Genomic DNA, 18,213 nt, shown 5'->3' on the forward strand with positions numbered 1-18,213 from the left:
TCTGGGCGGCAGGAAGGCGAGGACAGAGGACTGTTGAGGGAGAAGAGGGCGGGCAAGTTGGGCTGGGGTTGGAACCAGAACTTCTGATGGCTCATTCTGGTTGGGTGACAGAGGGTTAGAAAATATTGGAGTTGGCGCCTATGAATAGTTACTAATCCTTATCAAGCTATAAATCTTAAATCATTTACCACTGAGAACATCACATATCCCCTTGACTCAACTATGAAAATCTTAGGAGTCACATTTGACCAATTCCTCACTCTGGATAACCAAATTTTCAAAGTGGTCTCAAACGTCTTCAATTCATTATGGAAATATTCTCTTATTTATTTATTTGTTGCATTTGTATCCCACATTTTCCCACCTATTTGCAGGCTCAATGTGGCTTACATAGTACCATGAGGCAATCGCCTTTCCGGTATGACAAATACAGAGTGATATTATGGTATAATAAGGTGCATGTGTGACAGACACATAAGGGAATAGAAAGGAGGAAGCGTTAAGTTATGTCCAGTTCAAGTATTAGTATCGTTGTGTTGCAGGATTCAGGCATTTAAGTTCGATCGTTAGGGTATGCCTTTTTGAACAAGATAGTCTTTAGTGATTTCCGAAAGTTTGGTAGGTCATATTTTGTTTTCGCGTCGTTTGGTAGTGCGTTCCAAAGTTGCATGCTTATATAGGAGAAGCTGGATGCATAGGTTGATTTGTATTTGAGCCCTTTGCAGCTTGGGTGGTGAAGGTTTAGGTATGAGCGTGTTAATCTTGTTATGTTTCTAGTTGGTAGGTCTATGAGGTTTAACATGTATCCTGGGGCTTCGCTGTAGATGATTTTATGAGCCAGAGTGCAGATTTTGAACGCAATATGTTCTTTGATTGGGAGCCAATGCAGTTTTTCTTGTAGGGGTTTGGAGCTTTCGAATCTCGTTTTACCAAATATATTATCTCTTGTTTGTCCTGTTTGTCTGTCCTAATTGTAAGCTCTGTCGAGCAGGGACTGTCTTTTCATGTTCAAGTGTACAGCGCTGCATATGTCTAGTAGCGCTTTGGAAATGATAAGTAGTAGTAGTAGTAGTAAATTGAGGAGACTAAGACCATTCTTTACAAGATCAGTCTTCCATACCCTAGTTCAATCCCTAGTCCTAACAAAATTTGATTACTGCAACTCTATTGGTTACATCATGATGTTAAAAAAGGATAGAATATATAGGTGAACCCTGGAGCGCTCTACAGTCTGGTAACCAAGCTGTGAAAGGGATACAGACATTTTAACTCTATAAGCTCTAAATTTGAGGAAACCCATGAGCCATTTGGGTACGTTTCCACACAAGCGCATGTTATCGAGTAGTGTTGCTAGTATATTGTGATCAACCATATTGAAAGCACTAGACATCAAATTGTAAGATGATTATCTTCTTTCCAGTGCTTACTAGTCTCCTGAATTTTGACAGTAATGTAGTGAGTACTGTTTCTGTGCTGTAACCAGGTTTAAATCCTGACTGTGAGTTATGTAGTAAGGTGAATTGGGCTAAGTATTCCATCAAGTGTTTAGCTACCAGGTCCTCCATTACCTTCACAAATAAGGGTTTTGAAGTCACAAATAAGGGTATTGAAGCTACTGGTCTGTAATTGGTAACATCATTTCTTTTCCCTAATGGATTTTTTTGGGATTGGTGTTAATACTATATTTCCCAGTTCTGCTGGAAAAGAACCATTGATTAGCATGAAAGATAAAAATTTGTGGAAGATCTTTATGAAAAAGTCTGGTGCTTTAGATAGGATGTAGCTAGGACATAGATCTAGGGTACAATGAGATTGTATATGTTTGTAGAGCAAAGATTTAACCTCTGAGATATAGAGAAGTGTGAAAGAAGACCACAGTCTGTTGGTTTTTATTCTTTCATTGGGATCATGGAAGGTATCAAGGATTTTGTCAAACGTATTAGATGTGGTGGTCTAGTCATGTCTAGACCTGTTCGTATACTATCTTTTGTTCAAAATAGTTTGCTAAGTCGCAGGTAGATGGTACCTGTTCAGTAGATAGCTGGAGGTCTTTGGTGTTGAGTAGATTATTGACTAGATGGTAGTCGTTTTATAGACATTTGTCCCTCGCCAATGTATTTTTCGTAATATTTACACATGGAAGATTTTATAGCCAACTTGTAAGCTCTGATAGCTTTCCTCCATTCTTGTTTATTTTCTTCAGTACTGTTTTTACACAATTGTATTTCAAGTTTCCTGCATAATCCTTTAGCAGAGAAGGTGTTCGTATCAAACTAAGGGGAGGGTTTTTTTTTTTTTTGCTGATTTTGTTTTGGCCTTCTCAGGAGCTATTTTATTTAAGATGGTTTTGCTCGATTTCCCCCATATCTGGATGAAGTTGCTTGGTTTGTCTGAGGAAAAGTGTGAGTCTAATTGGAGTTGTGACCAGAATTCTTTTATGTCTATTTTGCCTCTTCTGATGTAGGTAGTGGGGTGTGACCGATTGTTTAATTTGTGTTTGACTTCGCTCCAGTTTAGTGTAAATGTTAATTTGTTGTGATCAGACCAAGGGATAATCTTCCAGTTGTAGTTGCTAATGTAGTGGATGTTTAAAGATGAGAGCCTATAGGCAAACAAGTCTAGGGGGTGACCTTTGGTATGAGAAGAATGAGTAGAAGGGTTAAAAAAGTTCCAGGAGTTTAGAAAGTTATTAAGGTCTTTTGTATGTGTATTTTGTGGGTTATTTAAATGTATATTAATGTCCCCTATGAGGATGGTGTTCATAGCATTCAGACAGGTGTTTGATGCAAACTCCTCAAAAGATGATTGTGCTTCTGCCCAGCTACCAGGTTAACAATAGAAATTAAGGGTCATTAGATTATTTACTAGTGTATCATCTTTGATTACATAAGCCATAATCTTGAGACAGGGCCGGTCCTAGGGTCTCTGGCGCCCCCCTGCAGACTATGAGTTGGCGCCCGCACCCCCCCCTCCGGCACCCGCGCGCCCCTGCCCCCCCAGCATCTACTTTCTCTCTTCTCCCACCCTGCCCCTGTCCAGCGATTTTCCTTCACCCCATCCCCCGCCGCCCTTGGTGCTTTAAATCTTTAATTTACTTCCTTTCCAGCAGTCGCATCATTTGAAAGCCTTGCCCCGTCTCTAGCCTTCCCTCCCTTCGTGAGTTCATTCCGCAGTCCCGCCTTCTGATGTCATTTCCTCAAGGGCGGGACTGCAGAACGAACTCACGAAGGGAAGGAAGGCTAGAGACGGGGCAAGGCTTTCAAATGACGCGGCTGCTGGAACGGAGGTAAATTAAAGATTTAAAGCACCAAGGGTGGCGCGGTATGGCGGCGCAGTGCCGCAGCGGCGCCCTTGAAGGCAGGCTCCCCCCTGCGGCACTTACCCCGCTTACCGGGTTTGACCGGCCCTGTCTTGAGATTTAGTGAAGCAAGGTTTGAGATTTGTTCAGTTGTGAAGAATGATTTATATAATATGGCAATGCCGACTCTCCTCTTTTGGCATATGGATTATCTTGTAACCGTATATTGGATCCAGGGGTTTGTCCTGTCACTCTTCTGTACAAATATTTACTCCATAACGGGCTGAGGTGGATTCCTCTTGGTCTGTGCAAGTAGGCTGTGGCTCTAGAGAGAACCAGGACTCTCAGGGTCTAGGAGTCATACTTTCTCACAAGTTGATCCTGTTACTCATGGCTTTCATACTGTGCCAGAGTCAGGGTCCTGCATAGGGAACCAATCTCTGACTTTGGTACATGCAGCTTCAGTTAAGAGGGCCCATTTGGAGAGTCACGATGGCTGGGAAGTCTGTTGGCAGTTTCAAAGGGGCTCCAATCATGGAGCCCCTCCAGTCTTGAGGGCTGGGGAGCCTTCCATGAGCCTTTAGAGGAGGATGACCTTTCAGTTGGAGAAGGAAAGAGCTACCCCCTGCTAGCCCAGGCACTGGAAGAGCTGAGTTTGTCAGAGGAGCTGGGGAAAGAGGCAGAGTATTTGTTGTGGAGGTGACCAAGATGACTGCTCTCCGAGTAGAAGGGGATCTTCAAGACCAAAAGGTAGAGATCTTATTACAGCAAGCATTTGAAGTGGCAGCTCTGGGGTTGTAGATGGTGATTTGCAATGCTTTCTGTCCAGGTCTTGTCTTCACTGGGGCCTATTTTGACCCTCAGAGCACTCGGAAGAGGAAGCTGTTTGTTTAGAGGCAGGCCTTGTGTATGTGATTGATGCCTGGTACAATCAAGTTTGGACTTTCATCAGAGAAAAGGCAGTGGTGATCAGCAAGGCAGTTATTATAGTTCAGAAATTAGGTGGTGTACGCAGCCTCAGAGTCTTGTTTTAGTAAATTCCACTTTCAAGGAAGTCTAGCTAAAGGCAAGGCTTTAGGAGAAAACCAGATCCTCTAGGGTGACATTTTCAGAAATGCTCTCCATTCCACGTGCAGGACCCAAGAGGCTGGAGGAGCTCTGAAATCTCAATGTGTGGTTGAGACGATGGTGCAAGGATGAGGGGTTTAGATTTGTCAGGAACTGGGCAACATTCTGGGGATGGGGGAACCTGTTCTGAAAGGATGGGCTCCACCTTAATCAGGATGGAACCAGGCTGCTGGTGCTAACATTTAAAAAGGAGATAAAGGAACTTTTAAACAAAAATGGTGGTGGTGGTGGTGGTGGTGTGGTGGAAGCTGACAGTGACCCAGGAGCGCATGATTCGGTGTGAAGTATCCTTGGAGGATATTATTGAAACAGGATTTTTAGAGAATCCCGATAGGAAGGTTTCATTAACGGTGAAAGAAAGCCAGGACTGTTCAATGAGAGAACAGAGTAAAAAATGCAAATTATCCCTGTTAACTTCAAAGCAGCCTGTAAAAGCAAGGAAAAAAACCCCAATTTGAAGTGTCTATGTACAAATGTTAGAAGCCTTAAAAATAAGATAGGAGAATTGAGTATATAGCACTAAATAAAGAGCTAGATATCATAGGCATTTCAGAGACCTAATGGAAGGAGAACAATCAATGGGACACTATGTTAGCAGGGTACAAATTATATTGTAATTTGTTTTGTTACATTTGTACCCTGCACTTTCCCACTCATGACAGGCTCAATGTGGCTTACATGGGGCAATGGAGGGTTAAGTGACTTGCCCACAGTTACAAGGAGCTGCCTGTGCCTGAAGTGGGAATTAAACTCAGTTCCTCAGAACCAAAGTCCACCACCCTAACCACTACTCCACTAATGCTAGAGTGGATCAAATTGGGGGGGGGGGGGGGGGGGGTTGCGCTATATGTTAAAGAGGGAATTGAGTCAAACAAAATATAATTGTACACGAAACAGATAGCAGCGTGTAATCTGTATGGATATAATTTCCAGGTCTGAAGGGAAGGAGTACACTGGTAGGGCTGTACTACCGTCTGCCAGGACAAAACAAACAGACAGATGAAAATATGTTTACAGAAATTAGGAAAGCTAACCTTCTGCTCAGTGTGCTGCTGCGGCTAGGAAAGCGAATAGAATGTTGGGTGTTATTAGGAAGGGTATGGAGTCCAGGTGTGCGGATGTTATAATGCCGTTGTATCGCTCCATGGTGCGACCGCACCTGGAGTATTGTGTTCAGTACTGGTCTCCGTATCTCAAAAAAGATATAGTAGAATTGGAAAAGGTACAGCGAAGGGCGACGAAAATGATAGTGGGGATGGGACGACTTTCCTATGAAGAGAGGCTGAGAAGGCTAGGGCTTTTCAGCTTGGAGAAGAGACGGCTGAGGGGAGATATGATAGAAGTGTATAAAATAATGAGTGGAATGGATCGGGTGGATGTGAAGCGACTGTTCACGCTATCCAAAAATACTAGGACTAGAGGGCATGAGTTGAAGCTACAGTGTGGTAAATTTAAAACGAATCGGAGAAAATTTTTCTTCACCCAACGTGTAATTAGACTCTGGAATTCATTGCCGGAGAACGTGGTACGGGCGGTTAGCTTGACGGAGTTTAAAAAGGGGTTAGATAGATTCCTAAAGGACAAGTCCATAGACCGCTATTAAATGGACTTGGAAAAATTCCGCATTTTTAGGTATAACTTGTCTGGAATGTTTTTACGTTTGGGGAGCGTGCCAGGTGCCCTTGACCTGGATTGGCCACTGTCGGTGACAGGATGCTGGGCTAGATGGACCTTTGGTCTTTCCCAGTATGGCGCTACTTATGTACTTATGTACTTATGTACTTATTATAATAATGGGTGATTTCAACTATCCTAATATTGACTGGGTAAATGTTACATCAGGGAGTGCTAGGGAGTTAAAATTTCTAGATGTAATAAATGACCACTTCTTGGAGTAACTGGTCCTGGAACCAACAAAAGGGGAAGCTATTTTGGATACTATATTATACTATACTATACTATACGTGGTTTTATATTCTGCTAACTTTCCAAAATGATAAGCAGATAACAATATTAATTCCTCCAGTCAAGGAAAACTATAGATCTTATCGAATGAGATCTTATATCATAATCTCATTTACCTTAATCCATCTCACTAAACAGCAATGTTTTCAATATTCTTCTAAAAGTATACTAAGTTGTTAATCTTCTAATAGTTAAAGGTAAATTATTCCATAATTTTACACCCTGGTACGAGAAAGATGATTCTAATATCGATTTTTTAAAGACACCCTTAATAGTAGGATAATTTAATTTCAAACAATGACCAGATCGTGCCAATGTAAAAGAAGAAGGGAAGTCTAAATAGTACATCAACTTATCAGAACACTCGCCATATAGAGGGGCATTTTCAATATGATATCTAAGTCCAACTTTAGACGTTTTGCAAAAAATGTCCAAAATCTGAATAGGAAAGAAGTTCATTTTCAAAAAAGAACAACATCTATATTTTGTTTTCAAAAATACTGTTTCTAACAAGGTTTTGTGCTTTGGACGTTTTGTTTTTTTGGTCCATTAAAAAAAAAACCCCGTCCAAGTGAAAAACGTAGAAAATCAAGTCATTGGGATGTAGGAGGGGCCGGCATTTTTAGTAGACTGGTCTCCCAGAAATACCAGGAGATAAATGGGGCACCCTAGGGGCACTGCAGTGGACTTCAAAAACATGTTCCTAGGTACACATCTCACCATTGCTCCCTTATCTTGTCTGCTGAGCTCCCCAAAACCCACTGCCCTGAACTGTACACCACTACAATAGCCCTTATGGGTGAAGGGGGCATCTATATGTGGGTACAGTGGGTTTCTGGTGAGTTTTGGAGGGCTCACAGTTTCCCCCACAAATGTGACAGGTAGAGAGAGATAGGGACCAGAGTCCCCCACTCCATGGTGCACTGCACTGACCACTACACTACTCCAGGACCTGCATGCTGCTCTAATAGACCTGGCTCTAACATCCGAGGCTGTCATAGAGGCTGCAAAATCATATTTGTATTCACATTTATGGGAGGGTGGGAGGGAGTCAGTGACCACTGGAGGGGTTATTGGGAGGTCACCCCTGATTCCCTCCAGTGGTCATCTGGTCATTTAGGACACCCTTTTGTGCCTTATTCGTTATAAAAACAGGTCTAGCTCAAAATGTCTTAGTTTTAGTCCTGGACACTTTTGTTTTGTTCCATTATGGCTGAAAAATGTTCAAGTGTTAGGAACACTCAGATCCTGCCCATAACATGCCCCTGACATGCCCCCTTGTGATTTGAATGAACTTCTGATAGACTTCATAGAAAAACATCTAAAAATTGGTTTTGAAAATAACAATTCATCCAAATGCAAATTTATGCCACTTTTTGGGATGTTTTTCTCTTTTAAAAATGAGCTCCATAGAGATTTAAACTTGATACAAATTATTTTAAACTGAATTTGTGAATCAATTGGAAGCCAATGCAGCTCCCTCAACAAATGTGACATCCTATCATATTTTCCTAGACCATAAATCAGCCTGGCAGCCATGATTTGCAAGAACTGCAACCTAAGCAACACTTTTTGCTACAGCCCCCAAACAATGAATTACGGTAATCAAAATGGGAGAAAAACTGCCTGAGCAGCTGCTCTAAAACTATTAAATTGTAGTTTAGAGCAAATCTCTCTAAGTTGTCACAGCTGAAAAAAGAATTTCTTGACCAAAGCTTTCACATGTAACTCAAAGATTAAGGCAGAATCTAGTATGATGCCCAAAACTTTAGAATGTTTCTCTATTGTTAATATCTCTTCTGTATCTGATCTAAAGTTGTTTTCCAAAAAGAGATCATACTTTCCAATTTTATTTTTTAACCTATTCAATTTAAGAAAATTCATTTTTGCCCAGCTATCAGTATTATTAACAAACCTTTTCAGCAAAAATATAAGGGTATGTTTACTAAGGCGTGTTAGCGGTTTTAACATCCCTATAAAGTTAGGGCGTGCTAAACACTAATGCACCAATACATTCCTATAGGTGCATTAGTGTTTAAAGCGTGTTAGCATTTAATGCGCGTTAAAAAATGCTAACATGTCTATAGAACGCCTTTGTAAACACAGGCAATAGTGTTTGTCTGCAATCTCAGCCAGAGCTTCACGTAACAAAAAAATGTCATCAGCGTATTAATATACCGAAACACCAAGCTTAGACAACTCATTACCCATCATTCTTAAATAGATATTAAATAAAGAGGGTGACAAAGGTGACCCCTGCGGGACACCACAATTTGCGTTCCATTCTGTTGATATCTTAGAATCCTTCCTTACTTTATAAGTTTTTTTCTTCAAAAATTCCACTTTAATACAGTTCCACCTACTCCGATTTGACTCAAATTCTAAAAGTATCATCTGCTTTCCCCTACTCAGAGCGATCTTAATTTCTGTTACCATCTCCAATAATAGAGTTTCCATACTATGCAAAGTTCTAAAGCCATGTAAAAAATTAAACTGTTTAATATAATTGTTAAATTGAATATTGGCAATGAATTCAGTTAACTTTGCAAGCCATGGAATACTCGCTACTGGTCTGTAATTTTCACCTTAGTCAACTCTACTCTCATTGATTTTGGAATAGGTGTTAAGAGAATGCACACTAGATCAAATGGATAATTTCCACTACTCGGTATAGTGTTAACAAATAATGTTAGCCAAGCTACTACATCTAATGGTATTGTTTTTAATAAATATGAAGGACAGATATCCAAGTAACTTGATTTTTTTGACAAACGCCGAAGAACTGAATTAATAGTGTTTTCATCTACTTGTAGAAATTCATTCCATAACATATCACAATAAACTAGATTAGTCTTCTCCTCTTCCTGATGTCCTAAACATAATAATCTTGTTTAGACACAGCAAAGCTTTGTCTGATAGTATCAATCTTATTTTGAAAATAAGTTGCTAATTCTTCTGATGGAAGTTGTAAATCAGTTGACATTTTTTGTACTGGTTCAGTTTTAGTCAAAGATTTAAATATATGGAAAAGTTGAATTTTCTGACTGATCTATTAGCTTCTCTAAATAATCTTTTTTTGCGAACATAATAGCATTCTCATATTTTTTCATCTCTAATCTCCATATATTATACATATCATCATCCTCTGATTTTTTCCAAGATCTCTCCAGTTTCCTAATCCTTAGTGGAATGCAGGACATAGTACGAGAGGTCCGCTGGGAAACAGTGATCATAACATGATCAAATCTGAGCTGATATCTGGAGTGAAGTCACTAAGGAAATCTACTTTATGGTTTCCTTTTGGTCTTTGCTCTCCTTTACCCAAGACTCATTACAGGAACTGTCATCTGAATAAGCCTGTGTTCTAGTCATGAAATATTACTCAAGTAAAATGGGCACCATCGGTTAGGTCCTTCAGCCTTGATTCTGTATACTATTTCCTGTCAGGATAAAGGTACCTGGAAGATTAGTTATACATGTGTCCATAGTAATCAACACCACATCACTGAGACGTTCTTCTTTTTTTATGTATCTTGCTTACATACCACCCATCCTTCCACTATACTATACATTTCTGATATCAGTTCTTTTCAGGAATAACATCCCTTTCAGTTTAAATATGATGCCCCACAATCACAATTGCTCTCAGTTTGCTGCTATACTTGGTTTGATATACAGTCAGTTACACCTCAAGCCAAGCAATCTTGACACAAGCGTGAATTATTGGATATGAATTTTAGGTGGCATTCCACTGTGTGCCCTTAAAATAATTGATTTAGAGGTACTCCGTAATAAGATGGGATCCACATCTCAACATGAGGTATCCTCCAAACCATTCAATGTAATTGTAGATACCTTTGTTCTTATATCACCCATTATAGAACAGAAAATTGTATTCTTTGCACATGAAGGCTGGGAAATAATATTTCATGGGCCTGTGTTCAAATGCAGATCGAGCTTATTATTATCTTAAAGAAAATTCTGACTTCTAAGTTATCTCCTTGTCCAGATGGCTAACACCAAATTCTCTGAATATGATATAACTCACCTCGATTGGTAGACAGTCAGTGTGCCAATCTGTTAATCACAAGGATGTTCTAGCTGTACTTTGATCCCATGGACAAATCGGTATAATCGAAACCCGATTTTGGACATCTCCAACTGCAGTCCGTCGCAAGGACGTCCAAATTTCAAGGGGGGCATGTTGGAGGAGTAGCATGGATGTCTTTGACTCATAATCGAAAAAAACAAGGACGTCCCTGACGAGCACTTGGACGTTTTCACCCAGATGTGTTTTTATTATGAATAGGGCACAAAAAGGTGCCCGAAATGACCAGATGACCACCAGATGGAATTGGGGATGACCTCCCGTTACTCCCCCAGTGGTCACCCCCTCCCACCCTCAAAAAACATCTTTAAAAATATTTCATGCCAGCCTCTATGCCAGTCTCAGATGTCATAGTCAGGTCCATGACAGCGCATGAAGGTCCCTGGAGCAGTTTTAGTGGCTACTGCAGAGCACTTCAGACAGGCGGACCCAGGCCTTTACATTTGTGGAGGAAATAACGAGCTCTCCAAACCCTACCACAAACCCACTGTACCCATATATAGGTGCCCCCCTTCACCCGCAAGGGCTATGGTAGTGGTGTACAGTTGTGGGTAGTGGGTTTTGTGGGGCTCAGCACACAAGGTAAGGGAGCTATGTTCCTGGGAGCAATTTATGAAGTCCACTGTAGTGCCCCCCTAGGGTGCCTGGTTGGTGTCCTGGCATGTCAGGGGGACCAGTGCACTACAAATGCAGGCTCCTCCCACATCCAAATGGCTTGCATTTGGACGTTTTTGACATGGATGTCTTTGGTTTCAAAAATTGCCAAAAGTCAGAAATGTCCAGATCCAAGGACATCGAAATCTAGGGACATCCAAATTTAAGGATTTGGATGTCTCTGATGGTATTTTCGAGACGAAAGATGGACATCCATCTTTTTTCAAAAATATGGGTTTCCCCGCCCCTGGATTTCACCATTTTGCAAGGACGTCCAAATCCCAACTTGGACGGTTCTTTCGAAAATGGCCCTCCATGTGTATTACTATTAGAAGCTGTGTATGCAGGGTCCAGCCTTCCTTTATTGTTTTTGTGTCTCAGCAATTTCTCCAAATGTGTTTTGTGCATTTGTTTGAGGACTTCCTTGAGGATTTTAGTTTGTATCCAATGCAAAATAAATGTGATTGGACAGAGGTTTTACCAACCCCTCTGCTTGCGGTTTGATAGAGGAGTTAAGCAGTTGCTTGGCCTTAAATCAAATGGGACCAAAGGAAGGAGAAGCCCCACTCAGGAGCTGGACTACAGAGGATGTACAATGAACAAGGTACAAGATTATTTCTTTTTGGAAATGTCTGTGTGGAAGTGGATCCCAGGAAGGAGAGACATTGTGTGGAACCAGAAACAAATAGGTTTACCTCAGATCCAGGGAGACCTCTTATTCTAAAAACGGCTATACCCTGAAAGGAATAGGTTTGCTCCAGAATACAGGAGGCATGTTGTCCCAAAAAACTATGGAATAACATACGTAGATATAAAAAGAGTGTAGAGCTTTACCGTTTTTATTATCTCAGAAATGTAATTGTTTTGCACTTAAGTTTAGTTACCCAGCTTCAGTTTCTGAGTTATCTTTTAGAGGCACTTCTACATTGGGGCCTTGAAGGTTATCAATAGAAATCAAACAAAATAAAACATGGAAAAGAAAATAAGATGATACCTTTTTTATTGGACATAACTCAATACATTTCTTGATTAGCTTTCGAAGGTTGCCCTTCTTCGTCAGATCGGAAATAAGCAAATGTGCTAGCTGACAGTGTATGTAAGTGAAAACATTCAAGCATTACTATGACAGTCTGACAGGGTGGGAGGATGGAGATGGGTAGGAGGTATGCATGGGGACATCAAAGCATATCATTGATATTCTAACAGGATGGGTGTGGATAGGTGAGGGGTGGAGAGAAATACAGCTTTATGGTTTATAATGGGCTAGGAACCCCAGATCCTTGTTAAGTCCTTTCTGTTGGGTGTTAAAATATTCAATCATTCTGACTTCAAAGGTCTTACGTTCTTGTATGGCCTTGAAGGGAAATCCTCCTTCACCCCAGAGAGCCTGCTCCTTTGGAGAAGACTGTGTGCTGGAGCGATTAAGGAAGAGGACCAGAAAGAAAGAAATGTTTTGTGGGTGCCCTGGGGGTTGAAATCCAGTGATGTGTCACCCTGCAACCAGGATATCCCCCTTTATAAAAGTCATTAGGGGGATATGCTGAAAATCTTTTGACCTTTGAGAACCATCTTATTACGGAGTACCTCTAAATCAATTATTTTAAGGGCACATAGTGGAATGCCACCTAAAATTCATATCCAATAATCCACTCGTGTCAAGATTGCTTGGCTTGAGGTGTAACTGACTGCATATCAAACCAAGCATAGCAGCAAACTGAGAGCAAATGTAATTGTGGGGCATCATATTTAAACTGAAAGGGATGTTATTCCTGAAAAGAATTGATATCAGAAATGTATATTAAAGTGGGAGGAGAGGTGGGAGGATGCAAGATACATAAAAAAAAGAAGAACGTCTCAGTGATGTGGTGTTGATTACTATGGACACATGTATAACTAATCTTCCAGTTCCAGGTACTTTATCCTGACAGGAAATAGTATACAGAATCAAGGCTGGAGGACCTAACCGATGGTGCCCATTTTACTTTTCATGACTAGAACACAGGCTTATTCAGATGATAGTTCCTGTAATGAGTCTTGGGTAAAGGAGAGCAAAGACCAAAAGGAAACCGTGACATAAAAGCTAAACCAATAACTAGTGCTCACTACTTATAAAACGCAACAACAGATATAATGTTCACTACTTATTAACCTATTAAACACATGTATAGAACTCATCAACTATATAGCAGCTGTCTATGCTGTATGCAAATAATCCCTAGAATTTTCTGTGTTAGCCAGCGCAATGGTCAACTGCCCATATTGCATGCTTCCTGTAACCTGTATTTTGCCACTGCAATTTCCCTGAGGTGACATTACATTTCTGCAGCTATTGCAAACATCCTTGTGTAAGTAATTGCTCCTGCCTGATGCTGCTTGTGTCTCTGCTTATACCTGTGTTCAACTGTCCATAGTGCATGTTGCCCGAAGCCCTATTTCTCCATTGCAGTTTCCCTGAGGTGATGCCATGTATTTTGCAGCTCTTTCAAACATCCCGGTGCAAGGTGCTTGCACTGCAGGCAAACGCTGTTGGCTCACGCTCCATGTGTGGTCTTTGGGTCCCTCCTTGGTTGCTTCTCGTTACTCTCCCACACCTTATCCTCTACTTCCTACTGTCCCCTTTAGCTTCACCCCACCCCACCCCATGGTGCCGGCATCTCCCTCCGGGTTCTCCTCATTTAATTCTCATGTCCCCCCCCCTCCCCCCCACACCCATGCCATTTCTCCTTCTTCTCTTCACTGAGTTCACTCTTTCCCCATTCCCTGGTCAAATCAACTCCTTATTACATTCCATCTGCCTTCCCTCCTCCCCTCCTTACTTTCTTGTCCCGTATTTTCAGTAAACTGCCATTACTTATATTTCCTCTTCTCTTTCTGTTCTGACCCTGTCTTCCCCATCTCTGCTCCTTGAGAAACAGAAATGAATACCACTGCTGTAGAGTTTAGGCAAGTTGCTAGAGGAAAATTCCGTAAAAATTATATTAGGTAGGTAGACTTGGGAAAACCATTGGTTATCCCTGGAAATGAGCTAAGAGACATAGATCTACATTTTGGGGTCTGCCAGGTACTTTGATCCAGGCTGTTCTCTGTTGGAAACAGGATACTGTGCTCAATGGAATGGATCAGCTTGGTTTTTGTTTCTCTTCATGTCATGGTTATCTTTAATTCATGCTGGGGCTTGTTCCCTGTATTTTTTTTCTTAAAGAGAAATTAGAACTATAAATCCATAGATGGAATTTAGGGATGTGGAGGAGGATGTAAAACCATAAGGAGAATCTACCTGCCCCTCATGACATAGAACCAATTTGCAACCCTGTCTTAGGGCTTGAAACCAACAGAACAGACTGTTTGGGGTTAGAGGTTGGAGCTTTGTGACTGAGCCACCATGTGACTGTGCGAAAGTAAAGCCCTGTAGCCATGCCCTGAGTATCCAGATTTGTTCTCAGGCATTTAGAGGATTGCAGGGAACAAGACAGCCGATATTCAGCCGGCGACGGTCAGTGTTTTTTGAAATGATGACTGTCGCCGGCTAAATTAGCCCTGGATATTCAGTGCCAGGCTACTTGCAGGCACCAGCACTAATGCAGGTCCAGCCAATATTCAGCTGGGTTCTGCATAAAACAGGATGTTTTTATGCGTTAAAAAATGTCCCTGATTCTCCTCCCTCCCCAACAAAGCCCCATCCCATAGCCTTCTGTCATGATCAAAGCCCCCCCAGGAATCTCCCCCTGCATCTAGGTAGGCCCTGTGGGCCTACCTGATATCCTTGGTAGTCCATGGGGATTGTTGAGGGCAGGATCAAGAGCCACGTGCTCCAGCCCCTTGTGGCTTCCCTGGAAAACTGGCTATCATGATTTTCCAGGGAAGCTACAAGGGGCAGAGGCAAATGGCCTTCACACCTGCCCCCAATGACCCCCACAGACCACTTGGACTCTCGGGGGGCTACCTAGACGGCAGGGGGAGGTTTCATGAGGATCTTGATCATGGCAGCAGGCTGGGGGAGGGGGAAGAGAAGAAGGGGGCTTTGTCGGGGGGCCAAGAGAGGGCACAAGGTTTTTTTTTTTAAATGCAAAAAACGTTATGCGGGTGCTGGCCGATATTCAGTGCCAGCACCCACATAAGCCTGGATTCCTCCCTAATGCCATTTCCTGTACCACTCCTGACCTGCCCCTTTTTTGCAGCAGCAGCAGTTAGAGGCAATATTCAGTGGCACTGCCCACTTTAGTACCACTGAATATTAGGGGTTAGGCGGCAAAAGGCGATTTAAGAGGGCAGAAGCCCCTCCTCCTTGCTTATATCTCTTTGAATATCGGCTAGTACATGTCATTCCCTGCAACTTGAGGACTATTAGGTGTGCTGTGGAGCCTGGCTGGAGGAGAACCATAACCCAGATAAGCCTGTTGAAATGTTTGTAATATCTGTGGAAGTTAACTGGAATCTTGTAACCTCAACTGGACTGTGAATATGTAACATGGTGTGAATTGTTGTTTTTGGATGAAGTGCTGAGAGCTATCAGTACTCTGTACCTGAAGGAGCCTATGTGCCATGTTTAATTCAAAAGTTGAAGAGACTATCACGTCAGTCCAGCTATATGTAAATAAATCTTGTATTAACCTACAAGGATTTGTATTCAAGTAACCTTTCCCCAGCAACAAGACAGTTTGAATATGCACACAGGTCAGTTAGGGATATCACCTCATACCAGCTGAGCTGAACAGTCTATCTTGGTCCCCACTGCATGCTTGGAGATGTTGCGCTCATTTTCTTAGGGAACTTAATAGGAAATAAAGAACTACAAATCACTGCAGGCAATGGGCTAAACCAGGACTGGTTCAGCCTGTTTGGGAGACTGGGCATCTAAATGGCAGATGATGTTTAATGTGAGCAAGTGCAAAATGATGCATGTGGGAAAGAGGAACCTGAATTATAGCTACTGATTGTTACATTTGTACCCCGTGCTTTCCCACTCATGGCAGGCTCAATGCGGCTTACATGGGGCAACGGAAGGTTAAGTGACTTGCCCAGAGTCACAAGGAGCTGCCTGTGCCGGGAATCAAACTCAGTTCCTCAGGACCAAAGTCCACCACCCTAACCACTAGGCCACTCCAAGGTTCCATATTAGGAGTCACAGACCAAGAAAGGGATCTAGGTGTCATCATTGATGATATGTTGAAACCCTCTGCTCAGTGTGCAGCGGCTGCTAAGAAAGCAAATAGAATGTTAGGTATTATTAGGAAAGGAATGGAAAACAAAAATGAGGACATTATAAAGCCTTTGTATTGCTCCATGTTGCGACCGCACCTCGAATATTGTGTTTAATTCTGGTCACCACATCTCAAAAAAGATATAGTGGAATTAGAAAAGGTACAGAGAAGGGTGATGAAAATGATAAAGGGGGTGGGATGACTTCCCTCTGAGGAAAGGCTAAAATGGCTAGGGATCTTCAGCTTGGAGAAAAGATGGCTGAGGGAACATATCATAGAGGTCTATAAAATAATGAGTGGAGTGGAACGGGTAGACATGAATCGCTTGTTTACTCTTTCCAAAAATACTAGAACTAGGGGGCACACAATGAAGCTAGAAAGTAGTAAATTTAAAACAAAACAGAGAAAATATTTCTTCACTCAATGTGTAATTAAACTCTGGAATTCGTTGCCAGAGAATGTAGTAAAAGCAGTTAGCTTAGCAAGGTTTAAAAAAGGTTTGGATGGCTTTCTAAAGGAAAAGTTCATAGACCATTATTAAAATGGACTTGGGAAAAATCCACTGCTTATTTCTAGAATAAGCAGCATAAAATGTATTGTACTATTTTGGGATCTTGCCAGACACTTGTGACCTGGATTGGCCACTGTTGGAAACAGGATGCTGAGCTTGATGGACCTTCAGTCTGTCCTAGTATGGCAATGCTTATGTACTTATGAGTAAAGTGGCAACCCTAGCTGGCAACCCTAACTCTAGTTTGCCTGGGAGTTCAAGTTTATATACAGCAACCTACCTGTCAGCAAGGCCTCCAAATACAAAGGCACCCACCAGCACCCCGGCCATGTATATTGACTGAGCAAATTCCTTTGAAGACCGCAGATCACAAACCAGATTCCACTACAAAGCAAAAAGAGAGTGAGAGAAGATGAATTTCAGTATGTCAGAAGGAGGAATGATGACATGAGACTGAGAGGCCCACAAAGTTGAAAAAAAAAAAAGGCAATAATACTCAACCTATGATACTGCTGCTGGAAAAGTTAACTGTTTTGCACTCTTAAAGAGACTTTCACTCTTGTAGGGATTAGGATGATTTTTCAAACATTATTTCTCACTTACCTCACTCACGATAGTGGATGTGAAGATACTTCTGTCATATTCCCACCCGTCAATGCAGATCTCCGTCTCATATCCCACAGATGATGTATTGCCAGCCAGAAGCTGCCACTGGGGTGCTTTGAAACGCAGACACTGCTCAGGTTTCTGGTCTGCGTCCATGGGGACAAATGCATGCCAGGGGTCTTTGCTAAAGTTGGCACCACCAGAGGTGTTGGGGTAGTGGGTGATGTTGGCCTTGTGGTCACCATCAATGCTGATGTGACAGCGATGGGCAGGAACAGCAGCTGTGAAAATCTGCATGAGATTGTGGCTGGGCACTAGCAGCAATGGGAAGCACAGCAACGTCACATGCACCATTTGGAAAGGTCCCATGCGGGTCTCCTCTTCGATCAGCTTTCGGAAGCCCATGGCAATGGTTGAAGAGGATGTGTCTGGTTGTAAACCCTCAGCTGCCTAGGTAATCTGTGCATGTGTGCCCCTCCGTCCAGGTCTTTCAGATAAGAACCGTTGTTCTGGGACTGACCTAGCCTACTGGTTAACAATTTACTCTTTGCAAGTAAGTCTTTGACAAATGTCTCAGGGAAATGCAAAGAGTTGGAAAAACATGCAGTACAAGGAAAAGGAGCCCATTTCTACAGTATTAGGACCTGAAACTATGACATTTATTAAGTCAGTTCAATTTTACCTTACTTTGATATGAAGGATTCATTTTAGTTGTAGGGTAAGTAGCTTCCTTTCTTCCTGC

At 41.9% G+C, this 18,213-nt stretch overlaps 1 protein-coding gene across 3 annotated transcripts in view; it reads right to left on the bottom strand.

Moving 5' to 3' along the window:
- The window catches only part of LOC115480556 (solute carrier family 22 member 6-B-like), a 71,465-nt gene extending 53,501 nt beyond the window's left edge, over nt 1-17,964 (bottom strand). For all 3 annotated transcript variants that reach the window (XM_030219315.1, XM_030219314.1, XM_030219316.1), the window contains exons 1-2: nt 17,469-17,964; nt 17,146-17,249 (exon numbers count right to left, since the gene is read on the bottom strand). In XM_030219315.1, the coding sequence (XP_030075175.1) occupies nt 17,146-17,249; nt 17,469-17,876 (512 nt within the window). In that variant the 5' untranslated portion in view covers nt 17,877-17,964. The remainder of the gene's footprint in view (nt 1-17,145; nt 17,250-17,468) is intronic.
- Between the last annotated feature and the right edge of the window lie 249 nt (nt 17,965-18,213).

Source organism: Microcaecilia unicolor, chromosome 11 (assembly GCF_901765095.1).
Source record: "Microcaecilia unicolor chromosome 11, aMicUni1.1, whole genome shotgun sequence".
In the NCBI taxonomy this organism is placed as follows: Eukaryota; Metazoa; Chordata; class Amphibia; order Gymnophiona; family Siphonopidae; genus Microcaecilia; species Microcaecilia unicolor.